General features: G+C 48.1%; 2 protein-coding genes and 2 non-coding genes across 4 annotated transcripts; 1 reads left to right on the plus strand and 3 right to left on the minus strand.

The window, feature by feature from the left end:
• Positions 1 to 318: 318 nt before the first annotated feature.
• TRNAK-CUU (transfer RNA lysine (anticodon CUU)) lies at positions 319 to 391 on the minus strand. The gene has a single exon. It is a non-coding gene; the product is annotated as a tRNA-Lys (tRNA).
• A 204-nt stretch (positions 392 to 595) lies between these two features.
• On the minus strand, positions 596 to 668 carry TRNAK-CUU (transfer RNA lysine (anticodon CUU)). Its single transcript has one exon. It is a non-coding gene; the product is annotated as a tRNA-Lys (tRNA).
• Positions 669 to 1,216: 548 nt separating this feature from the next.
• Positions 1,217 to 8,054, minus strand: MTERF3 (mitochondrial transcription termination factor 3). Its single transcript, XM_032970389.2, has 8 exons — positions 7,832 to 8,054; positions 6,489 to 6,923; positions 5,075 to 5,221; positions 4,350 to 4,539; positions 3,665 to 3,812; positions 2,940 to 3,011; positions 2,341 to 2,502; positions 1,217 to 1,541 (listed from the first exon to the last, which is right to left on the minus strand). The coding sequence occupies exons 2-8, from the start codon at positions 6,736 to 6,738 to the stop codon at positions 1,347 to 1,349; spliced, it is 1,164 nt and encodes a 387-aa protein (XP_032826280.2). The 5' UTR covers positions 6,739 to 6,923; positions 7,832 to 8,054; the 3' UTR covers positions 1,217 to 1,346.
• Positions 8,055 to 8,093: 39 nt separating this feature from the next.
• PTDSS1 (phosphatidylserine synthase 1) lies at positions 8,094 to 25,379 on the plus strand. Its single transcript, XM_032970375.2, has 13 exons — positions 8,094 to 8,729; positions 10,427 to 10,518; positions 11,121 to 11,165; positions 11,873 to 11,997; positions 13,086 to 13,244; positions 15,034 to 15,185; positions 15,754 to 15,895; positions 17,144 to 17,256; positions 18,809 to 18,874; positions 21,429 to 21,528; positions 21,773 to 21,841; positions 23,550 to 23,622; positions 24,132 to 25,379. Exons 1-13 carry the CDS (start codon positions 8,551 to 8,553, stop codon positions 24,188 to 24,190), a joined length of 1,374 nt encoding a protein of 457 aa, XP_032826266.2. The 5' UTR covers positions 8,094 to 8,550; the 3' UTR covers positions 24,191 to 25,379.
• The last annotated feature ends 244 nt before the right edge of the window (positions 25,380 to 25,623 follow it).

Here is a 25,623-nt window from a genome sequence, read left to right on the forward strand (position 1 = left end):
ATATATTTTATTGTGAATATACGAACTGTACATGGAGACGTATTGTTTGATTATTTTAGTTTATTATTTTAGGTTATCTGCGGCCAAATGCAGCGCCCCCTGACGTCCGATGCGCGCACCGACCGCCTCACGCATTTTGGCGCCAAAAACTGCAGCCGTTGTTACGCGCTTATATGGTTCACAACACGACTTGTTTTGGTTTTTATACATATATATTTTTCAAACGTTGTTTATTGTTTCCATCTTCACGCGGGGTTTTAAGGTACGCGAAGGTCGTTTATATATATCTTGTGATAGAAAAATAAATAAAATATATCGCGCCCAACGTGGGGCTCGAACCCACGACCCTGAGATTAAGAGTCTCATGCTCTACCGACTGAGCTAGCCGGGCACTGAGTACTTAGCTCACCAATTTGCCTTGTGTGCCTACTCATGTTGACTCGTTAAACAAAATATAAGAATGATAAATAATTGGCTATAATCATTGTTTTTGAAGAGTGTAGTGGACAAAACGGAGGCTCGTGGGTTTTGTTTAAATTTTTAGAAAGCGAGGATTTTCATTGAGAAGTAAAAAAAAATATTAAAAAGACATTCGCGCCCAACGTGGGGCTCGAACCCACGACCCTGAGATTAAGAGTCTCATGCTCTACCGACTGAGCTAGCCGGGCACTGGCTGAGCGAGATGTTTAATCGATATTAGTACCTCATCAGAGTCAACACGCCAAATCCAAAACCGTGATATTCAAAGATCTGCTATATATTGACTTCGGAGCCGTCCGTAAATGACGTCACGCGATTTTTGACCCCCACCCCTTCGTCACTCAAAAAGTCAGACCCCCACCCTCAAATATGACGTCACAAAGCTCTGCCCCCCCCCCCCCCCAAAATAAAACATGTTTCAAATCGCTTTAAACTATTGTCATTGTAGTGCGTATTTAATATGCCGCTGCACTCTGATGTTGCAAGAGAAAACATTCATTAAAAAGTATATATTTAATTAAGTAGAACGTGTCGTCTATATTTATTTAAAGTTGCGAATTTTGATGTGACGTCACATTTCTCAAACCCCCCCCCCCAGTGCGTGACGTCATTTATGGACGGCCCCTATCGTCAAACAAACCCCTGGACCAAAACAGCATAAGGAGGCATTCATTCGTGGGCGATTAGAACATGGTTGATACGGCAATGATTTTGAAGAGTGATAAGAACAAGACCATTTTTAAAAAGCAAGTTTATTTTTTATTGAATGATACCGCCAAAAAGTTCCCATGGCTACGATTGCCAAAAAGGGTCCAACAGACATATAATTCTTTGTTTTTTATGTATATATATTTTTTTTCCTACAGCTACAGGGTCTTGCGGAAGTCGTGGAATTCTTCTGGGGATGACCTCGCGACCTCGAGGCAGAAGACGTCGTCGGACGTGGTGGCCAGCCGGTCCAGGGAGACATACAGGGGTTGCAAAGGGTCATACTGTGCCAGGCCCAGGTGCTCCAGGTAGCTGTGCCGCTCCCTCATGGCAATCGTCTTCGCGTTGAATACCTGCCGGGGTCCAGGTTACAGAAAGCATGCTCTCGATTTCAATTCGTCGTCAAGTCGGGCAGGATACCACTGCAGTACGATCCAACTATCCAGTGAACATGCCGACACTGAGCACGCCGTTCCATGTTTCATGGGTAAATGGCATAAGAGAAAATTAATCGCAAGTAAAAGTTCATTAGGGTGTCGAAGTGAGACTGTAGCTCTCGGTGAACTCTGTCGAGTATAAAACCCCATGTACCTACTGCCAAATGTACCTCTTTATATGGAGCCATTCCTTCCTATCCTTTGCAAAATTTTCATTTTAAAATATCATTGGGTTTTGCAAATAAAGTCCCCCTACAATTTACAATTTTCCAGGGCAGTAATATTTAATATAGAGTCAGCCAGTAATATAAGCAATGATCAGCAATTTCCTACCCTTGCTTACCTCTGCAGACCCAAGCTGAATTCTGTGTACCCGTGCCACCACCTTCCTACCCCAGCCAATTGCTCCCTATCACACACAACCTGCCTACCCCTGCTGGCCCTTCCCTACCCATAGTTCTGCCAATCCCTGCATGCTCCTGCCTACTAAATTACTCAATTGGGATTACACATAGCAAACATTGCCCTCTGCCGACAGACCAGTTCACGTTTGCAAAATAGACTAATCCTGGTCTCTTGAGTTCTCACCTGGTTAAACAAAATAAACTTCAAAATACCTCTACCCAACTCTTTCCTCCCACTTCTGACCCCATGCCGAACCCCATGCCGAACCCATGCCGACCACGTGCCGATCCCATGCCGACCCCGTGCCGACCTGCGGGAACTGAACGAGCATGTGCTGGGGGAGGCCCATAGTGGCATGCACGAGCGTGAAGACATCCACGAGCTTCCTCTTGCTCAGCACCAGCAGCTTGGGCACCTTGAGGAGCATGTGCTGCACCTCATTGGGCCGGAAGCCCAGCTCCAGCTGCAGCACCTGTATGGAGAGGGCGCGGGTGTAGGAGTGTGGGGAGGAGGGGGCAATGAGAGACAACATAACAACACAGATAGCACCCGCCCCCCCCCCCCCCCCCCATCGTTTTAGATGAAGTCGGCGGCTCAGAGGTCAGGAACGCCGGGCCGGCAGCGCTGAGATCCCAAGTTTCAGCTACTTCACCGTGTTTAAACCAAAGCAACCATGAATGTACTCAGTCGTATTAGATATCGGAAGCTAAGCAGGGTTGAATCTGGATAGCCCTTGAGTGGGTCACCACCATGCTATAAAAAAGGTTGTTTTAGACTGCCAGGCTACGTTGTGGTCAGCAGAGGATAATGAAAAAAAATCCATTGTAGTACTGTGCTACAAGCTCCTGCGTATATGCTCCCTAACTTCAATTGTGAGTCTCTCTGTCTCGCTTTCCCACTGCTCTTCACCTTCAGGTTCTCCTTAACGGGCTCCAGGCTGCGAGTCAAAAGTTTGGGCATCCGTATCATCAGCTCCCGTACCTGCATCCAGTGCACAGAAGCAGCAGCCAATGATTTAAAAAAGAAGTAGCAGTGTGATCATTATTTCTATCATTTTGTTTTTATCCACAATTACATTGAGATTGTGCTAAAACGTAAGGTGAAGTATACATTCTTATCTCTCAGCTGCGCAACCCATCACATTAGAGAACAGAGGTCTGTGGAAGCGAACACCATTACCTCCAAGTTACATTCAAAATGACCTCTGGTGCACACAGTAGGGGACCAGCATTTTCCTACCTGTCCTGCCACTGAGAGTAATGTTCATTCAATGACAGTTAATTGTCAGTGGGACATTAGGCAAATTAAATTCAAAATCAAGGCAAAATGCGAGCCTCGGGTAGCTCAGCCATGCTCTTACAAAGACAAAGTTTCCCCAAACAGCCTCAACACACTCCACCACCTGTTGTCTCCCCATTGCCGAAATTTACACACCATACCAGGTACTCATTTGAGGCCGGGTTGACCTAGGGGATGCCTAAAACGGATTCAAATATTCAGCACTGTTATTGCTTGTGAGCAAGGGACTGAACTCGTGTCATCATGTTTGCGGCGCGGCGCGCTAACAACTGCGCCACCGTTCCCCCACTCAAACACGTACACGCAAGTACACGCACGTGCAGACACATACATACGTGCTTGGCGTTGAGGCCCAGCTCGCTTTGGTAGAAGCCGAGGCGGTTCTCAAGACGTTCGATGCTGAAGTTGAGCAGGAACGGCGCTCCCCGCACCATCTTGGCCACCGCGTCCCTGCCGAACCCGCACGACTCCAGGTAGTGAACCCTGCGGCGACACACATGCAGCGTGCCGCACCAGCTCCAGCATCGTCATTAATGATCTAACGTCGGGGTGTCTTCATAGGCAGAGATATCCTGAAGCCTACGTCAGCAATGGGTCCGAGAGGATGACCACCTGAGATAAGTCCATGTGCAAGAGTGCAATCGATGATAGCAGCACTGGACCGTGCGAGATGGCCATGGTGTGGGGAGGCCTTAATCTAGCAGAGGATAGACAACGGCTGATGATCGTGATCAAGAAGCTATGTAATTGTGATTTGAGTAGAAATTACGTACAGAATGGAGGTTATCATGTTCAGTACTGTACGGTAGTGTTTTCCAGATTTTGCCACTAGATGGCAGATGGCATGACCACCATGGCTTCCCTGAACCCCACGTATACTGGGGAGACAAAGGTGGCCAGCTGTGTTGCTAGCCAAACAATCCCCTCGTGCACCATGCCGGCCTTCATAGCCGACATTCACTCACAGCACTTGTCCCAAATTCCTGTGTAGGCTACACGGGGAATCGTTGTCTTTGCCACCTGGCTTGCAGGTTAGAGATGTCCTGGGTGAGCATGAAGGGGTTGGTGGTGAGGAAGGGCCCCAGATCCTCGTCCTGCAGGCCCACGTCGCGCAGGAAGAGTAGCCGCTCCTGCACGTCACTTGCAAAGTCGAGGCGAAGCAGCATGCTCGCCGCTCCACGTAGGCGTTCCACCTTCCACAGCTCCACCCCTAGCACGGCCGTGGGGAGACAGGGAAGAGACAGAGCGAGGCAGAGGTTTAGAGGCAGGCAGATCGAGAGCCAGAGAGATAATGAAAGAGGAAGACAGAAAGATGGAAGACCAAAGTGAAAGAAAGGCAGATGGGGAGAGGAGGAGAGTGAGAGACACTTATGCAGATGAGACGAGAGACTATGAAGGGAGTGAGGAAGAGAGAGACATGGAGCGATGGGGAGACACAAAGCAAAGGACATTGAGCAAACACCGGCAATATATATTGCGTGGGACAGTGTCAATTGCGTGGAACAGTGTCAATTTGGACAAAGCAAAGAGAGAGGGAGAGTAGAGATTGCAGGCCATACATTTTCCAAACATTTGGGTAAATTTATGACAACTGCACATATGGCTGTGAAGGGGAGACAGTGCTATGTCTCCGAGTAAATCACTTGCACAAAGAGATAGCAGCAAGGCTGGGTGATAAGGGCAGCTGGGTGCAGACAGCTGTGGGGTCAGTGTTCGCTGTGGCGTTGGTGCCTTCATGGTCTCACCGAGCAGCACGAGCTGACGCAGCGTGTGCGAGCGTTCGGCGTACACTGAGAGGCGGTCGGCCCTTGGAGGCAAGGGTCGCGATACCTCCAGGCTCAGCGCCTCCTCCTCTGTCAGTTCGTCCAGTGCTCCCGCCTCATCTACCTCGTCTGGAACACGCGCACACACATGGCGCGTAGTTCCGCGACACCGCCGACATCCGGTCTGGATACCGCTAAGCGTTTGATCTCTATAATCTTAGCTCTTCGGTAAAGTCACGTTGAAGGGAAACAATAAAATAATAAAATATATATAAAACAATCAAAATTCTCACGACGTTTCGACCATAACACAAACGGTCATCATCAAGTGTGAAAAACCAACGGCAAGAAACATTTGAAAGAAGTGGCGGTTCGCATTTATTTATTTTTAAAACGGTGTCTGCAAATATTTATTTATTTTTTGAAAACGTTAGCACCACGGGCAGCGATTTGGCAGTTTGTTTAGAAGGACGAGTCCATCTATGTTCTGAAAAGAGGAGGGGGGAGACGAAAAACGAATGTTTGCTGTCTGAAAGCCACCGTAAGCGTGAACAATCAATTAAGACCTGAAATGGTTTATCAAATCCTTCCAATGATTGCTAAGCCAGAATCCATCTTCTCGGTTGAAATTCTTTAAAACTAAGGTTGAAATTCTTTAAAGCTAAGGTTGAAACCATTAATGCACTTGATCTGTCCATTTCTATTTATACTCTTTGGTTCTATTGGGTAAAGTCACGTAGGTGAAAATAAAATAACAAAAAATCACGACGTTTCGGCCACAACACAAGCGGCCTTCATCAGGTGAAGGGACGAGACTGTCTGGAGGACAGCGCTGGAGTGGAAGAAGCCACGCTTAGATCACGACCTTTAAGCTGTGTGAGAAGAAAAAGACCACGCGCCTTGACAAAGGAATTAGCATATAATTTAGCATTGAAATGGCTCATTGAAATAGCTAAGTTAAAGTATACACATTCGCAGAGGTACCCCTTGAAATAGCTATTTCAATGAGCCATTTCAATGCTAAATTATATGCTAATTTCTTTGTCAAGCAGCGCTAATTCCTTTGTCAAGTGGTACCTCTGTGGATGTGTATACTTTAACTTAGCTATTTCAATGAGCCATTTCATATAGAACCAAAGAGTATGCATCCTAGCAGTCACGAAAGCTTTAAATCATTTCTATTTAATTGGGGGTGGTGGGGGGAGGGGGTCAGTACATACATTTTAATGTATGGTGTGTTGCTATAAGGGATTTACCCTAGAGAAAACTGGCTAAATCAATCAAAAAGTTGCACAAACCTTGGCGATTAAAAAAAAACTGCGTGAAACCAATAATCCTTATCGGCCAAGGCGTACACACGTACCTTTTTTATTCCATGCCAAGCAAGTAAACTCACCAAGCGAAGGGAGACCTTTCGTGGCGTCTGAAATATCCCAAACTTCAAGTTTGCGTACGACAGGTATTTCTAAACTAGTCAAAGGCAGGATAGGTCCCGCTAGCTGTCCGGCGGAGGCAGCGGCAGTGTCCTGTAACATCCGCCGGTGTTGCTGGTCGTCTGTGAGCGAGTGGGATAATTTTGCGCCGTTCCACTTCACGATGGCGCCAAATCGACCGGACACACGGCGCAAGCACCGTGCGGTAGCCATCCCGGATGATCTTTTGTTTTGATTTCGGTCCTGTGGGTGTACACTTGTTTCCCCAACCACCCCCCCCCCCCCGCCAAGGCGGTCTTGCCACCGGTTGGACGAAGATGAGTGGTGAGATGAGGTCCGAAGAGCACGAATGCCTCACTTTGTGGTGACGATGAAATCCAAGCTTGATTCTGTAAGACCTGAAACAAAGTAATTATTTACGTGATGTGAAATCATTTCTAAAATCCGTCTTGCGCTGTCCCTACTGTGGTATGCATTTTGAAAAATGTATAATCCATGTAACAAGAAATGTTTAAATCGTCCTCACCACTACTGTGGAGCAGGAATCTACAGTGGTGATGCGGAATATGGTTTATTAATCAGTTGCCGTTAAAATGACACACTGCTCATACGATAACAGCACCCTCGTCTCATCTGACACAAACCCTTGCCTCATCTGATACAGAACCTTCATCCAATACAGAATCGTCGTCTCATAAAAGTGCATTCGTTTGACTCTAAAGTTGTTGCCAACTTTACTCAAGTATCATATTCATAATGATACTATGGTGGACATATTGCCAATGGTGGAAAATCCGCATTCATAGGAAGGGACAAGTCTCTCCAGCTGACACCCATCTGTTCACTTCAATGCAGGCTGTATTCATTTTAACCACCGTGGAGCTAATATGACGATGAACCATTGATGACTGGGCGAATTCGACCCTGATCAGGCAATTAACGTATCTCCTGTCAGTGACATCACCCAGACGCCAGTGAGCCTCGGGCAACACCACTCAACGCCAAGTGTTCTAAGAGATCCTTACTCTGAATCTATGAGCCTTGGGTATTAACACAGAAACCCCGAGCTCTGAAAACTCAACATTCCCATAACGAAAACATTAGAACCAACGCTGACTTTCGACACAGTGTTACCGAGTGTATCGACCCCCCCCCCCCCCCCCCGGACAAGATGAAAGGCAGGGACGAGGTGAGACATCTGGACATCTGTCAAAAAGAGCTTTGCAGCTCATCGGATTTCTCCAGTATAAATACATATTCTGACAGCGTTCAATTATACATACAGTGCGCATACAAGGGCGCTCACCTTAATTGGAAACGTATTATCTCCCGAGCGCCGGCACGTTCATGAGAACGTCTCAATAATATCAATGAGATAAATCAAGGCGCAAGATAAATCTTGACTGCACGAATGCCATAACTTTGTGATGTGCTGCGGCGTTTAAAAGGCCATCTTTCGCGCGCGTGACCTCCGGGACAAACGCACGTGTCACGTCGCGCGCACACCCGCGCGCGCGCGCCCCGACTACGGCGAGCCGCGCGGCCCAAATCTCACTCAGAACGCAAACGCGAATTCACCTTGATCCCAGCCCCTTATCCATTGCTGCGGATGCAAGGGTTGGTGGATCACGCAGAGAATTAATTTTGTAAGTTTTTACGTGGGGTGGCTCAGCGCAATCGGAAGGTTGCGAGTTCGAACCCTGTTTCGTGGAGCTGTCCCTAACTAATCCCGTTATCTTTCTGGGGTCGAAACAATTATTGCCAATACCAATGTTTATATACTCGCCTGCCCCCCCCCCACCACTATCCGCACGCCCGCCACAGTAACGTGGAATTTCCACCACTGTCTCTGTCAACCGGGAAGACGGGCCCCGAAATCTTTTAGACCTGACTTTTGGATCCAGCGCCGTCACGAATGAACGGTTAAATGAAAGGTCTGGCGACATCTAGCGCCGCCGCGTCGAGCGAACGCGGCCGCTGAACCCTCTGAAGCGGCGTGCTCCCGGGGCAGCGGCGGCAGCGGCAATGGCCATTCATACGTACGCCGGCACGATCAGGAAAGACGACGCCAACTACAAGCAGCATTTCCGAATGATTAACGAGCAGCAGGTGGAGGACATCACCATCGAGTTCTTCTACAGGCCGCACACCATCACGCTGCTTACGCTCACCATCGTCTGCCTCATGTACTTCGCCTTCACGAGGTCAGGGCCGCAGGCTTTAACCGAGTTTCCTAGTTTCGTTTGCCGCGTGGTTGTTCGCCCCCCCCGGCGAAGTGACCTCGGGGAGGGCGGGTTATGTTCAAACGTTATTTATGCGTGGTGTGTGTGTTTTTGAAATTGTTATGTTTAGATTTTAAACTTGTTGTTATATTGTTAGAAGTTATTGACGTTGGTGGATTGAATAACATTGGTGGCGAACGTAACTTGTAACTATTGGTGAAGTATGGCTGGTGGGTTTAAAAAAATAAATAAACAGTTAATGTCGACGATTAAATGTCCGATATTTAAACTGGTTATTATTAATAGTGTTTGAAGTTGGTGGCTTTTGATAAGAGTATTGTAGGATTTCGTGACGTGCGTAGCAATAGTGGGGCAACGTTTCTGAATGGGGAGCGATTGTAACCGTTACCTGTATACATTATTTCTATGTTTAAATTAATACATGTTTCTGATAAAAGTTCAGATTTTTTTATTTTATAAACGCTTATATATGTCAAAAAGTGTTAAGTATTAAAATCTGATTTGCGCAACAGTTACGGTATGTTCGAGAAAGGGTAATGGCAGGGATAGCTTAATGTCAAATCTACCGGGAAATGCTTCTGTATTGTCAAGTAAATGCCTTTAAATAGCTGAACATTAATTGTAAGCTATGAATTTTATAAACATTTCCGTATTCATATTTACTTTAACATTTTTTGGGGTAGATTATCTGTGCACTCGTTGATTTCTGCAACAATGTTTTTGCTAAATATACTTGAACCACGCCTGCCAAATCAACGTACGGCTCAGTATACGTACAGCAGCCCAAAACGTCCGTCTGCTCTTTGCATTAAGGACCACGACCCCCACGCTGAACAATTGACCATACTTCACCACGCCGGTCACTTGTGGAGGGGCTGGTGAAGGTTTTTGCAACGGAGGCGTGCGAGCATAGAAGTGCATTACAACGGATTTAGCTGACACCGCCCTCTGCTGTTCACAATGTATGTAGCCACGCAGCAGCAGCAGCAGCCAATTGCTCCATGTCCTGGTAGTGATGGCCCCATCCAAGCCATAGCCAGGCTGAAACGCCTGCTCAGCTTCTGCGATCCGATGAGATCGGGCGCATTACGCGGAATTAGGGCATCGGATTTATATTTTTATAGTGCGATATAAAAAACGTATGTTTCACGGGACACCCGAGTTTATTTTGAAATTTCGAAAGATGTGAACATTGTAGGGAGAATTGTTCATTTTTTTGCCAGCTAGGTGCACATCATTGTTTAAATTCATATTTTTTTTTAATTTAGAGTACCACCTTTGCTCAGGAAAACCTCAAAACGTGTCCAGACGCATTGCGTTGGGTGGAGGCCAAAGTGCCCAGAGAAAACCTGCACATAATAAGGGTGTAGCACTCAAAAGCCCTCACAGATTGGTACAGAAACCCAATTTGCTGTGCTCCAACCCATTACCCACCTCACTCGTAGCTCCGGTGAGTTTGGGAGTTGCACGTTAAAGAAATCTCAGCCTGATCCACCAGCCCCATGCCTCCAATGCGCCAGAGGCAAGTGTTGTGTGGTCTGTGACAGGCACTATGTTTGGCTAAGTAGTTTGGCCTTGAGGCAATACAGTATATGGCTAGGTCAGCTACCAATTAATTAATTATGTAAGCTCTTTCTGTTTACTGCCCAACCCTGCAGGGATAACAGCAGCCCCGAGGACAACATATGGCGGGGAATCATCTTCGTCACCGTTTTCTTCCTCATCGTCAGCGTCATGGCCTTCCCCAATGGTGAGAGTCACAGCTCTCCCACGCGTTTTGGGTTGTACCGGAAGAAGCCCCCAGCACGTGCAGTGAAACGTCGGACATCACCCCGAACAACACGCTCAAAATCTCTCCGATGCGTTTTTTTTCCTGGTCGCACCTCGTGTTTTTGGCATGATGTCCCAAAGTTTCCGCTGCTCATGCCGAGACCTTTTTTTTCTGGAACCGAATGGAGCATTCTCCATCGTTTATGTAACGTTGGCAGCTGCTTCTGGTGTCATCGGCTGACCTATATCAAACACCAGCAGAAGCCGGATTGGCAGTATTTTTCCACTGCCAATCCACTTTGTCAATCAACTTTGTCAATCAACTCTAGTGGATAACATTTCCCAGGGCGTAATCTCTCAGAATATTTTCCGAGTCGCTGGTAGACTGTGGTAGGTGGCACGGGACTAGTTGCCACAGCGATAGGAATGTTGGATGTGGTGTGCTGGGTGCGTAAATATTTTCCCGGTCACTGACCTGGACAAACCCGGCTGAAATTAAGCCCTAAGAATCTCCATCTGATGGACAAAAGTTTATGCGCAGCGGGCGGGAGTGTTGATGTGTGTCTGCGTGTCACATTACAGGTCCCTTCACGAGACCTCACCCGTCCATATGGCGCATGGTGTTCGGTGAGTCATCCTCTCACCTCATCCTCACACCCGCAACCCCACATGGTTTCATTTTGGTAACCCTGATTTCACCAGATAAGAGCCCGGTGAGTTTCATCAGTAAAGAGTGTGTGTATAATATAGGAGCTTTGATAGGAAAACACGGGTCACAGCGCGTTATTCACGATCGGAACGTTGTGAGCTAAATTCCCCGAAATATAATGGTCAACTCGGCTGATCTCCCTGCATCCTGGGCTAAAAAAAATTAGCACCCAATTTTTGAAAACACTGAATGTCAACAGTGGTTATCATTTTAGGGGAATTTGGAATTTCCACCACTGGCTCAGAGCTACCAACAAAGATGACAATCGTTTCAGCACAGATAAGCCGTGACTTCACATACACAGGGGGTAGGCGCCAATGACCAAATTACCCAGAATACGTCCCATCTCATCAGATCTCAGAAGCTGAGCTGGGTTAAGCCTGCCTGTGTCTGTACGTGTACGTGTGCCTATTATTCAGCCTGAAATGAGTATCTGGTGCGATGTCTAAAAATCAGCACTGGAGAGACAACGGCGGCTGGCCGTAGTGCTGGCCATCCACCCCCTCATATGCCGGGCTGGCCTTCACAGATGCGAACAGCACTTGTCCCAACAGTCTTATAAGGCTATATGGGGGATCTTTGTCTTTGTACGCACACGTACCCATATGTGTGCGCTCGTCTGCAGGCATGAGCGTCCTCTACTTCCTGTTCCTCATATTCCTGCTCTTCCTCAACCCGGAGCAAGTTAAGGCCATCATGTACTGGCTGGACCCGGCGCTTCGTCACGCCACGCGCGAGGCTGACATCATGGTACAGTGTCTCCCGATCTTTCCCTTTCGGTCCCACGTGCACAGCACAGACACAGACATTGTGAAAATGCAGATAAAGCTATTATTGTAAGAGCATCGGCGCCAGCGCTCTGCAGACACCAGTGATGCCTGGCTCAGGATGGAGTGTCTCTACTGAGCCTAGAGAGGAGGGTATCTCTGCTGAACTGAGAGAGCAGAATGTGTTTGCTGAACCCATGGAGGCAGATTGTGGCTGCTTAACTGCGGGCAGTGTCCTGACTGAACCCAGATGAGAGAGTGTCTCAGCTGAACCTAGAATGGAGTGTGATCTATCCTGACACAGTCATCTGTGGTTATTTTTTGCGCGTGTGTGTGTGTGCGCACGTGTGTTTTCTTTGCATATGTACGTGCATGTCTATGTATGTGCATGCACGTTGTATGTCTGTGCACGTATGCGTCTGTGCGTGTGTTGGGCATGCGTGTCTTGAGTTTGCGCACTTACGTTGGTACGTGTGCACAAATGTGCGTGTTTGGACATCTGCACACATGCTCGTGTGTCTGCGTGCACCTGTTGGCATCTGTGCGTTGGTGCACATCGTTAGTTGTGCAATAGTTCTTAGGCACCCCGTACTCGATCTCTGCAATGTTGACGTTGTTGTTGCTGCTGTGCTCGCGCATCACGGATCTCCCGTGTGAAGTGGCCTGGCAAATAGCCAAATGGGACCATCATCCGTGTGACAAATAAAAATAAACGTAACTAAATAAATAAATACAAGAGTATGCTGCACGTGCATGCACGTATCAAAAATTGAGAATCGGAACTTTTATCTAGACTGGAGGAATCCATCCAACGAGCTATGAAGCTCTTCACAGGTGTCCAGTAGGCATATGTCCAGTAGGGGCGGGCTAGAAAGTTACAACAAAACAAAAACCACCACCCAGCATAACGGGGAGACAGAGAAGAAAACGTTTTATCCCATAGTCTCTACATGTATAAAACACAATCACTTCTCCACTTATGCGTCTGTCTTGCGTGCACACGCAAATGTTTTACCCGTGTATCTTCACTCGTGTTTCTTCTTTGCTTGCGTGCGTGCGTGCGTGTGGCAGGAGTACGCCGTGAACTGCCACGTGATCACGTTGGAGAGGATCGCGAGCCACTTCGATGTGTTTGCGTTTGGTCACTTCTGGGGCTGGGCCATGAAGGCGCTCGTCGTGCGGAGCTACGGCCTCTGCTGGACTATCAGCATCACCTGGGAGATGACCGAGGTGCCGCAGAGCTTCAGGGTCGACACTTGCAGGGACTTGGGGGTTTTGTCGAGGTTAGGTATCTCTTTAAAGGCCGGGGGTCCCCTTAGTCTCTTGAGGCTAGTTACAGGTGGTTATACACAAGCTATTTATCATGCTGAGCCAGATCCAAAACCTAACAAGACATCTGAAACGACTCGGTAGGGGGTGAAGGGGGCAAGCAGGGCCAGGGCTGGCTATGGACGAGTTCACTTTGACGTCGGTCATTTCCCTGGACAGAAGCGTAAATTGATTTCTTGTCCATCGAACCAGATTAGTCGCCAAGGGATATAGTTTAAAATAGATTACGCGCTGGTGTAACCACAGCAGTTTTTTTTCTTGCTGTTGTCCCACCTGATGGCGATTGCTTGTGTTGCGATCGAAACGTCGTGATCTGTCGTTATTTTTTTCTACCTACGTCCTCGCTCGCTCCGGTGCTTCACCCGAGCGATGTCGTGATCGCGGGATGGAGTAGGGAGCACAGAGCGACGGCTGGGAGACGGGAGGGGGCAGTGCGCCTCGCAGGGTTGGGCCTGGAAGGCGATGGCGGTGGAAAGCACGAAGGGAACGCCGTTAAAATAAAGAATTGAAAATAATGTCTTTAATAACTTTAGGAAGAAGAAGGAATAAAGAGGAACTTAAGAAGCTAGATGAAGGGAGGTTGAACGATGGGGGATTATGGTGGGTAACATGGTGGGGAGAACTACAGGGGGAGGGTGAGAAATTGCCTGCTGCCTGTGTTGGGTACGGCGTGAACCCACGATCCCCTGTATACCTGGCGAGGTAGTTAACATCTTGCCACCGTGGAGCCCACTGCGTTCGTCTCAACGCATTCATTGCACGCGACGTCAGCGGTGCGGCTCGGCTTCTGCAGTGGAAAAAAAACAACCTGGTTCCTTGCATAGTTGGTCATAGAGGTTGTTTCACTGTACTTTATTGTCTCGTTGGGTGCACATTAGTCGAAGGGGTCGAGGCCAGGACCTCTTCAGGTATCGCTTACTGTTGATGTTAGTCATGGCCGGGAATCGAGCACAGGGCTGTGGGTTCATAGCGCAGTGCGGGATCTTCCGCGCCACTGCACTTGCGTGCATGTGTCCTACGTGTGTGTGTCGCAAATGACATAGATGCAACTCTCAATTTTAATTGGTGGTATTATCAGCATCACGTAGGTCACGTTTACCAATCACAATTCTCGTAGAGCACGTGACGACCTAATTTTTCATTTGGTCGTCTCCATTACAATTGAACAGAAACAATAGACGGTGGGGTTTATAACGCAGTGCGTGAATAGCTCTGCCACCACTACCCTGCCCTTTATTAAAAGTAATGTTGGTTATGTAGTCAAATGCGTCCATCCGTATGTAGTAATAATAGTGAGTGCTTTTGTTATTCGTGCCATTCTTATAGCGCAAGGCTATCATGACGGTGTTGTGTTTCACAGATGGGAATAGCCTGCACGTAGCAGCATAGGCTGCTACGTATTTTTCAAATTGAGTAATTTGTGGGTAAGTTTTCAAACTTGTCCAAATTTTTGACCTGTGATGCCGGCGCTTTGGGTGACAGATTTGTGCCAGAAATGCGCCATGTGTTTAAGCAAAAATAAAATTGACTTGCCTTGACTTGGCATGCATTGGCTGACTACTTAATCTATTTTGAATAATGTCACACGATCTTGGAACGTCCATTGAGAAGTCGACAGCGTGTACTTTTGGGTTAATACACCTGCAGCATTGACGTGCGTGTGTAAACGTGTTCGTGCATGCGCATGCAGTTGTTCTTCATGCACCTCCTGCCCAACTTCGCCGAGTGCTGGTGGGACCAGGTGATCCTGGACATCATCCTGTGCAATGGTGGTGGCATCTGGCTGGGCATGGTGGTCTGCTACTATCTGGAAATGAGGACCTACCGATGGGAGAGCGTCAAGTAACCACCGCATACAATCGGCTTGTAACGCAGTCACTCGCACAGCCAGCTGGGTAGATGCCGACTTAGCCAACCCCCGAGACATTCAGCCACACCGCGAGCCAGCCAATCTCTCGCCCACACGGTTACTCGCTCACTCAACATGCAGCCAGCCGGCCACACAGTCAGCCATCCAACCCATCGTCCACATGGTTACTCGCTCACTCAACCACACATCCACTCAGCCCCACAGCCACTCACTCAGCCAGCAAGTCAGCCACACAGCCAGCCACCGACCTACTCAGCCAGCATCACAACGTCACACACCATTTGACGTTCTCTCGTCGTGTGGCTTGAAACATAAGTAATAATCTTTGATAATTGAAGACTTCTGAGGGGAAACGTATTATGGAATGCATTATGGAACCCATTATTTTTCTTCCACATTTAAATTTCGACTTTAAAGGCCACATCCTGACACATTCAGATATGAGCAACGGTTCAGCTCCATGCGCCGCTAACCATTTAATCGTGGCTCTGTTGATCCCTTGACCCGCAACCTGCCACCCCCACTCCCTACCCATCGCAGGGACATCCACAGCACGACGGGCAAGATCAAGCGCGTGGTAATGCAGTTCACGCCGGCGAGGTGGACGTACGTGCGTTGGTTCGACCCCAAGTCCTCTTTCCAGCGAGTCGCCGGCATCTACCTCTTCATGATCATCTGGCAGGTGAAGGGGGAGCGGGGAGTTGGGGGGGAGGTGTGGAAAGAAGAGCCACCTCATTTTCGCAGAAACACCCCTGGAGGCCATCTAAAGGGCTGTCTGCCCCGCGGTTGTCATGGTTGTCGATTGCTGTCAGCCAGGGCTAAGTTTCCCATCGAATATAATCCGGCCCACTGAAGAACTGGGGTGTGTGGCACATAGCCATAGTCATTGTTGGAGGCATACTGGATGTCGTGTGTGCCACAACTTTCTCCAGATCACCGACCCGGACAGATCCAGCTGAAATTAAAGCCCTGCTCACCAGTGCTTCAGATGAGGTTTTGGGTTTTCGTAAAAAAAAGTTTTACCCGTGACACACCACGAGAAGCGGGCATGGAATGATCGTGTTTGTGTGAGTAGGGTGTAGTGGTGGTGAGAGGTTGTTCAAACTAAAACTATTTTTACTTTATCAGGTAAGGCCCACCGAGCTATGTAGGCCTTTTTCAGAAGCGACCTGCCCACAAATGATAGCTCAACGAAGTGGGTTATCATGTGGAAATTTGTAGCAGCCAAATAATCTAAATACAATTTTCTAAATGTCAAGGAAAAAAACCGGGGGACCTGGAGAAAAATCCATATGGCCACGGGGAGAACATGCAAACTCAATAAATGCAGGCGTCACGGTCGGTTTCAAACCCACGACCTCCTGCATACCAGGCGAGGTAGTTAAGATCTCGCCACCGTGGTGCCCTAAAGCGTTAAAGCAATGAACATAACAGACATGGTGTGCAAAGTTGCTGATTGGTTATTACTCCTCGAAGAAAAAGTTGGGCAAAATGGCAGACAGGGCAAGATGACCGGGAAAGGGAAGGGATGCCGCCGGGACGGAAGTCTCGAAGACAGAAAAAGAGGGCAAGGCAGGAAGGGGAGGAAGGGGACAAGAGAATGGCCGGGCCAAGATGTCGGGGATGAGAAGGTGGTGATGAGAGTAAAGGGAAGAAAGGGAGAGAGAAGCGAGCTGCACGGAGCGGTGTCTGTTTTCACCGGGGACGGCGGGGAGAGATGAGGGATTAAAAACGGGGGTGGGAGGCTTGAGCTGATTTAGACACGCAGATATAAGGTCACGTTTGCGCGAATGATCTCAACCACTCATTCAAAGTCTTTGAATCTTAAAAAACCACACAAAGATGTTGGAAAATCATCACTTGTGTCGCGGACCGAATGTTGTTGTTCACGTGTCTCCGTGTGTGCGTGGCGCGTTGCATTGTGTTCCAGCTCACGGAGCTCAACACCTTCTTCCTCAAGCACATTTTCGTCTTCCAGGCGGGGCACCCAATCAGCGTCGGGCGCATTTTCCTCATCGGCATCATCACAGCGCCAACCGTCAGGTCCGCACCGCACCGGCACCACCGCGGTTTTTACAGACCCATTCCGTTCTCCCCCCCCCCCCACCCCGGTCTCAGTGTCGCTGTGTATGTACGTTTGTGTGTGTGTTCTGAACTGGTCTTGGGCCTCACCTAGGTCGACTCAGCCTCAAATTAGTAGCTGGTGCGGTGTGTAAAAATATCGCGACTTTGGAGACAAAGGCGGCCGGGCGTGGTGCTGGCCACCCACCCCCACGTGTGCCGTGCCGGCCATCACCGGTGCTCGTTAACAGCACTTGCCCCAACAGTCTGTTAAGGCTATACGGGTGATCTTCATCTTTGTGAGTGCATAGATCAGCATGGTACACCTGCCAGTCATCTTAATCAGTCAACCTGTAAAACCTTCGGTCCGTCCCGTGACCTCCTGTTCTCAGTGAGCATTCCACACCTTGTGCGATCGTCTCAAACGGCGCCTGGCCTGACACAAGCGCCGTGGTGACATCACCGACGCTTAGTGGAGAATGGCGGCAGTCGTTTTGTGTGGACCGGGTTCAGATATCAGTCTCCACTGACGTGATGTAGTTTATCCATAATAGAGGGGGGGGGGGGGGGTTTACATTATGAGACCACCTTTGCCAGTAACAAGATATAGTAATAGGTTTTACCCTTTTAACTGGCACAAAAAATGACACCTTTATTCAAGGCATCATGTTTGCAATAAGCACAACACAAGCAGTGGAGACTAGGCTCTAAGAAAAGCTGTCTCGGGTGTGGACCAATCAAATTCAAGGACAGTGCATATTATTATCAGAGTTGTCTCTTTTGTTTGCATTTTGACTGCTTGTGTTGTGGTTATTGCAAACATGATGCCTTGAATAAAGGTGTCAGTTTTTTTGCCAGTTAAAAGGGTAAAACCTATTCCTATATCTTGTTTCTGGCAAAGGAGGTCTCATAATGTAAATGCTCACCCCGAGCCCTCAATACTCTGATAGTGCTTTGTTTTTTAGTTGTACGCCTTTTGGCGTCTTCTGGTCCAACACCAATGGAGACTAGGCTCTAAGAAAAGCTGTCTCGGGTGTGGACCAATCAAATTCAAGGACAGTGCATATTATTATCAGAGTTGTCTCTTTTGTTTGCATTTTGACTGCTTGTGTTGTGGTTATTGCAAACATGATGCCTTGAATAAAGGTGTCAGTTTTTTTGCCAGTTAAAAGGGTAAAACCTATTACTAGAGGGGGTTTTTTTTTGGGGTTAGATCGTGTTAATATATTTATATGATATTTATATATTTACGCGATCTAACCCGAAAACAAACAAAAAAACCTCTTATGGATGATATCGGTCGCGAAAGCCTACGTGTTAAAGTGATGTGGCTTGTTTAAAATATTAATGATGATGATCATGACGACGATCGCCGCTGATTTCGCGAGCTGCCTGGACGGATCGTTTGATTGCAAAACTGCTGGGGATGACGACGGCTCGAAGACACCTTCATCCAGCAGTGGGTAGATCTTGTCTGACGATGATGCCAGGCGACGCTGCTGTGTGTGTGTGTGTCTTGGCGTGTGCGCTGCAGGCAGTACTATGCGTACCTCACGGACACGCAGTGCAAGCGCGTGGGCACTCAGTGCTGGGTTTACGGGTGAGTCTCTGCCGTTTTTCGCACTTTTTTTTTTATTGTGCCAGGTAAGGGCCCGCTGAGCTGTACAGCGCTTTGTCAGAAGCGACCTGGCCACAAATGATAGCTCAACGAAGTGGCTATTCATGTGGAAATGTATAGCAGCCAAACACTCTTTAAGCAAATGTTAATTCTGAATGTGGAGGGGAAAACCAGGTAAGGGCCCACTGTGCCATATAGCCCTTTGTCAGAAGTGACCTGGCCACAAATGATAGCTCAACGAAGTGGCTATTCATGTGGAAATGTATAGCAGCCAAACACTCTTTAAGCAAATGTTAATTCTGAATGTGGAGGGGAAAACCAGGTAAGGGCCCACTGAGCCATATAGCCCTTTGTCAGAAGCGACCTGGCCACAAATGATAGCTCAACGAAGTGGCTTATCATGTGGAAATGTATAGCAGCCAAACACTCTTTAAGCAAATGTTAATTCTGAATGTGGAGGGGAAAACCAGGTAAGGGCCCACTGAGCTATATAGCCCTTTGTCAGAAGCGACCTGGCCACAAATGATAGCTCAACGAAGTGGCTTATCATGTGGAAATGTATAGCAGCCAAACACTCTTTAAGCAAATGTTAATTCTGAATGTGGAGGGGAAAACCGGAGCACCTGGAGAAAAATCCACGCGACCGTGGCGAGAGAACATGCAAACTCCAAATATACAGCAGGCTTCAGGGTCGGAATCGAAACCACGACCTCCTGCATACCAGGCGAGAGATTTAACATTTTGCCACTGCGGCGCACTTGAGTTCAATCCCCAGATTGACTGCTCTGCCATTCGCAGTGGACCCCTTAATTGTTAAGCACGTAATGCTTTCATGAATTAAAATCTTATCCTCGCGATACGCGTGTCGAATAGCGCTTCGATTATTTCCGATTTGCGTTGGGTGGGGTCAGGGGGTGTGGGGGGAGGTGCGAGGGTTTGTGGCATTGCTTGTAGTTTATTCCACGTGGTCCCTACGACCATCAGAGGTGTGTTGCATTTACCACAGTCACGAGTCCGGGACGTGACGATAGAGGGGAGAGGCGAATAATCCACCCTTCCATCCAATTGTCTCTCGCTGCCTATCCTGACAGCCATCATCCATCCGTCCGTTCACTGTCTGTACATCTCTCTGTCCATCCGTACATCCATCTGTCTGACTACACTTTAAATATTTGTGAAAACTACTCAACCCAAATTGGTGAAGTATGGTTTAACAATCGCCATGACTGACACAGTATGGGGAGCTCTTCATACAGCAGTGGATTGACAAAAGGACTGTTGATTTGTACTGTTATTATTTATTATATGATATGTAAATACCGGTTTTCATCTGTCCACATGTACAGTGACACGTGTTTTAGCAAACAGGGCTGATTGGCTAGTGGCATTTGGTGAAGCACGCAAACGCTTGACGTTGTCCATGGCTGGGAATCGAACTCGGGTTAGAGGGCAGCGTGTTAAAAACACTGCACCGGCGATCCCCTCCGATATAAACACATTGCGTGTACTATGGCCGAAAAGTAGAACTGAATCAGATTTGGTGCGGTGCAGTTACTGGACTTGGCCAGGAGAAGGGGCTTTGCACACACGTTCGAATTACACCACGCTTCACTTAATAAGCTGGCTTTATCTGAGCTGTTCTGCCGTGCTACGTCAAGTCCTAATCTTTATCCCACACCCCAATGCAAGCCCTCATTAATGGGAATGACCAAACATCCCATGGCAGCATGTCCTTTCTCAATAAGAGTCCTGAGACTCGGCGAGACCTTTTCGTTGTAAATAAATAACTGGCAACGTTATCATCATTAATGTGTGCATGTATGTTTAACTTATTTCATGCCGCATGTAGTGAACCGTGCTGATCGGAGGTGCGGGGGAAGGACATCACACTCAACGCAAAAAGCAGTTCAAAAGAAATGAGTTTTCAATTTATATTATTTAAAAGTGCATAGCTCCAGTGGCTTCCTAATATCGGAAGGAAGAGCATTCCAGACGGCCGCGGAAGCGCATCTGAAAGCGCGCGATGCAGTGACCGTCTTTGTTCGATGGCTAGCCAGAAGCCTCTGCGAGGATGAATGGAGTTCATGTGACGGTTTATGCTCCTTGATGAGATCTACTGGGCATTTGTGAAAAAAGAGCTTCATAGTTCATCGGATTCCTCCAGTATACACACATATTCTGATTCGATCGAGAGGTCGCCGGTTCTATCTCCCGGCGCGAAAGTTGAAACGATGCAACAAATATCTCAATCCATCCCCCCGCACCACCATCTCTGTTCACCAAGGCATTATGAACGGGTTACTCCACAGTTGATTGGCAGGTCGTGGGGTGAAGTGTGGCTAATCCCACCTCTTCAAAGACGTTTGGCCAATCTGAAAGAGTCAGGCAAATACCCTCCACTAGAGGGGCTCTTCTATAGAGCTCCATCGTGTGGAGGCCCTTCCACTAGCAGTGACATGAGCTAAGCAATTGCAGGGCTCCGTCTTTACACGCGTTACCCTGTCCCGTCGCGCTATGCCGTGCGCCTTGCCTGCAGAGCGATCGCGTTCCTGGAGGCGATCGTTTGCATAAAGTTCGGCAAGGAACTGTTCTCCAAGACGCAGGTCATGTACGTGTTCCTGTGGCTCGTGTGCATCGTAAGTAGCGGCTGATCGTTACACTTACACGCACGTCATGCACACACACACACACATAACACCTTATTGCCGGTGCATCGCTCTCACCTCTTTCCAAGTTGTCTGGCCAACGTGGAGGGGAGTAGAGAGAGAGATGAGAGGGGAGTGGTAGGAGGTTACGTGGGGTAAATGGTGATGATGATGCTGATGTATTATTAAGACCGGAATGTCGCGTGTGCTGCGTGTTGCCCCGCCCGCCCCGCAGGCCTTCATAACGTTCGCGTGCCTCTACGTGATGGTGGCGTACGCCGACTGGGCTCCTACTCGCGAAAAGGTACACCGAGACCGAGGTTCGCGTCCGCGAGGTCATCAGCGCCAACGTCGTTGATGCCCACCCACGCTCGATCCCTCCGCCGTTGCACAGTCAACACACGTTGCAGCCTCACGGTCGCCACCGTTCACGCACTAGGAGGAGCGATGCCAGAGGGCCGCAAAGGATGCCAGAATGGAGGCCAGAGGAGTGAAGGAACACCGATCCCGAGAGGGGTCGACCGTCATGGAGATGGAGCGTTGAAATCCGCTCATGCGCAGGGGCCACAGACCCGTTGCACTGCGAGACGGGGAAACGTGACGACAGCTTATAGAGGCCCTCATGCAGCAGTTGATGGACCATGGCTGGTGATGAGTATTCATCACTTTCATCATTCGAATTTTCCACATGAGATCATCGCCACGATCACCAAGTGGCTTGTGTGTAAGTAATAATAATAATAACGCTACGCCGCAGGTGGTCACGGTTTTGCTGCTGCTGTGTAGCTCTCTCCGATGCATTTTCGGGTCATACCGCGTGTTGTCCTGCACGACGTCCGACGTTTCGCTGCATATGCCGGCAGCTTCTGCAGGCACTGAATTCTCAAGATGCTGCCAATTCAAGTCGCCCTTCCAGGCACTGTCAAGGTTCAACCCTGATAAGCGTCTGCTAAGCTCTGAAATGTGACGAAATTGGCCATAATAAGTTGACCATAATAAGTTGTCAATTTTAGTCTGTTGTCCTTCCCCCGCACCTGATTAGCACGGTTGGCAACATACGGTGTGAAAGAAGTTTAACGTACACACATACATTATTACTATTATGAAACAATTCCCTGTATGACTATGCACAGCAGAGAATGAGAAGTTTTGACAGGTGACTTAGCAAACAATGTGACTGGACCAGGCGATCGCATGAGAGCTTTCACAGCTTTTGTGAGAAATTTAAATGTGAGGTGGGTGGCTCACGATGGGCCCCCATCAGAGCCACCGAGCCGGCAAGGCTAAAAAAAAAAATCCGAGTTCGAGTCTGGGCACGCCACCACCTGTGATGTGGTTGACAAGTTTGATGAGAAAAAAAATTCCCTTTCGAAGCCAACGATCAGCGCGTCATCGTTTGTTTCGGAAAACGAGGCTTTATCAAAATGAGGAAATTGATTTCTAAGATTAAAAAAAGTACTCGTATGAATGATGATACGGTTTTCAGCACTTTGTATCTGCTTAGCTTTTACGCATATATTTACACACTTTATTATTTCTGCCGTGATGTAATGGTTACAAAAATTAAGAAAATGTTTAACGTTCAAGTCAATGATTATCTCTGAAAAAACGAGGAATGAAGGCGGAAGGCATCTCCTTTGAGAGCCCGAAGCCAACACCATCATCAACATCTTCTTCCATGATCAATGATGAAGACCTCCCTAAGCCATCATCATCTCAAATGGTACCTATTTTATCAGCTACAATGTGATTGTGGGCTCAGTCGACCCCTGGGCATCTCTGGTCAGAGCGCTCCGCATGTTGACAAAAACTAATTCCACTTTGCGGGGAGATGGCAATATTTGTAAAATGGGAATAATTGCCATTGCCATAGTAACTAGGCATTTCCATTGCTTGCTCAGAAACGGCCCAAATCGCGGACACTATTTTTGTTTCTTGATCGGGGGCGTCTGATTTGAGTGGAAAAGTGGTCACGTGGTCGGCACGTGATTGGCCACCGTGTTGTTTTCCAGTCTCTGTCGGAGTGCGAGGACTCGGTGGGCTACATGGACTCATCCCCAGAGAACTCCATCATCGAACTGAAGGGTGAGCTCAGTGCTGCCTTTTCGTCTGCCCCGCCTCTCTTCCCTGCCTCCTTGCTGTCTGTTTTTCCACTCCCGTGCCTGCCGGTCTGTGCGTCTCTCTCTTTGTGTGGCAGCCTGCTGGTCTGTGTCTGTCTTGCTCTTTATTGGTCTGTCCACCTACCTGCCTTCATTGCTTGTCTTTTTGTCTGCCCGTCTCTCTCTCTGCGTCTTTTCTATCCATCTGTTTAACAATCTGTCCTTTCTGCCTGTGTCTCTATTTGTCTGTATATGTGTCTGTCTGTCTGCATCTTTGTAGGCCTGTCCACCTCCCTGCATTCCTCTCGTCTGTCTCTCTCTCTCTCCACCTGCGTGTCTATTTATCTGCATGTCCATTTATCAGTCCTGCCTGTTTGCCCGTCGATTTGTACATCCTCCACACTGGTATTTCTCACCCCCGCCACCCTCCACAACCTCAAACTTAAAAAAAAAATAAACATCCTCTCAACTCATTTGACCGTCCCGCCCCCACAGATAGCAGACAGGACATACAGGAGAATCCTGACCCGGTCGCGCTGAAAAAGACTCTGTGAAGTGCGCAGTCATCCGATCGCCGTGATGGCGGCGATGAAGGGTGGTGGTGGCCGTGGCGACGATCGCGACGAATGGTGGAAGGCGAGTTGCCTGGGTTGCACCACTTTGCTCCAACGTTTCGCGATTATACAATGCACACTGTGAAAGGAGAGGCGAAACACGAGCTTTAGCAGTTAAGAGGTCAGGTGACAAATGCGCTGCTGTGTTTGCATTTTTACCCCGGACTGAGGGCTTTAACTTTTTCCGGAAAGCTGTCCGGGGGCAGCGACCCATAAAATACCACCTCGCCCGGCATACCACATCCAGGATACCATTTACTTGTTTCCAGCAGCTTTGACCGCGACTGGTCACGTGCCGCCTACCACGTTCTACCAGTGACCCATTAAGCCCTGCTCCGAATCAGTTTAAAAAAAAAAAATCAAATATGACACTTGACCGTCAGACATTTTTCATAGTTTTTATAGGTTTTTTCCAATTGTATGTTATTATTGTATTTTTTGTTAGTGTTACAACTGCACTGTTCTCTAGTATTAATTTTCTTTTATTGTTGATCCATCTCATCATTGCCACCGACAATCGCAACTGTTACGGGCTTTCCACGTTCCTTCTTGTTGGGGATCTTCGTCATCACCGTCATCGTCGTCGTCATTAATAGGTGCGGTTAAGTTGAATATCACTATGCCGAATTGGTTGCAGCCAGGGTGGGGTTATGATTAGCGTATGGGGCTTGTAATCCGGAGGTCACCAGTTCGATTGCACCTCCTGGCGCGAACAGCTGAAATAATGGAGGCGAGTTTCTTAAACTGCTTCTACCCCCCTCCACCTCTGTCCACCCAGCAATGTAAATGGGTTACACCTAAACTAAACTATTTTAAGTTTACCAGGTAAGGCCCACTGAGCTCTTTAGCTCTTTTTTGTCAGAGCAAATCCACAACATTTACAATCTCAATCACACCGGTGTGCTGTACTCGTAACGAATTGGCATGTTTTGTTTACGGGACACACCTTACTAATTGGCTGTCGGGTGGTGGCGCGTTTAACGACACATTTATATATTTGCGCAATTTAACCCCCCAAAAAACCTGTACTATGGATGATATTGGTTGCGAAAACCATTTTGATCAATTATTTGGAACGAATCGTGGCCCAGACTTGTGACGAATCTTCGCATCTCTGGTGGCGGTGGTGGGTGGGTGGGCAGGGAATGGGTGCAGAAGAATCGCCACGTGACTAAATTAAATGTATTGACTTTTAACCAACGAATTTCTCTCAGGTTATCAGAAGTTAGTTGTGTGTTTGCAAGGGGGGACCTTGCCGAAGGCCGACACCTACTGCTGCCGTGGGTTATGGGTTGAGAAATTGTCACGGAACAACTGCCACCTGTAGAGCCCAGTTGAATTGAATTGCCAAGTCTCAACAGAGCGGTCAGACG

This window comes from Petromyzon marinus, chromosome 43 (genome assembly GCF_048934315.1).
Source record: "Petromyzon marinus isolate PM22_M1 ecotype Great Lakes invasive population chromosome 43, UKy_Petmar_22M1.pri1.0, whole genome shotgun sequence".
Taxonomy (NCBI): domain Eukaryota; kingdom Metazoa; phylum Chordata; class Hyperoartia; order Petromyzontiformes; family Petromyzontidae; genus Petromyzon; species Petromyzon marinus.

Bases quoted from the DNA above. Each gene is read 5' to 3' on its own strand.
- MTERF3 (XM_032970389.2), bottom strand. From the start codon at position 6,738: ATGGCTACCGCACGGTGCTTGCGCCGTGTGTCCGGTCGATTTGGCGCC. The intron at 3,813-4,349 runs GTGGCAAAGACA...GTGTCGCCGCAG, and splicing joins ATCTCTAACCTGCAAGCCAG to GGTTCACTACCTGGAGTCGT. The intron at 1,542-2,340 runs GTCGGCACGGGG...GGACCCCGGCAG, and splicing joins TGCTCGTTCAGTTCCCGCAG to GTATTCAACGCGAAGACGAT.
- PTDSS1 (XM_032970375.2), top strand. From the start codon at position 8,551: ATGGCCATTCATACGTACGCCGGCACGATCAGGAAAGACGACGCCAAC. The intron at 17,257-18,808 runs GTCCGCACCGCA...TGTGCGCTGCAG, and splicing joins ATCACAGCGCCAACCGTCAG to GCAGTACTATGCGTACCTCA. The intron at 23,623-24,131 runs GTGAGCTCAGTG...CCGCCCCCACAG, and splicing joins CTCCATCATCGAACTGAAGG to ATAGCAGACAGGACATACAG.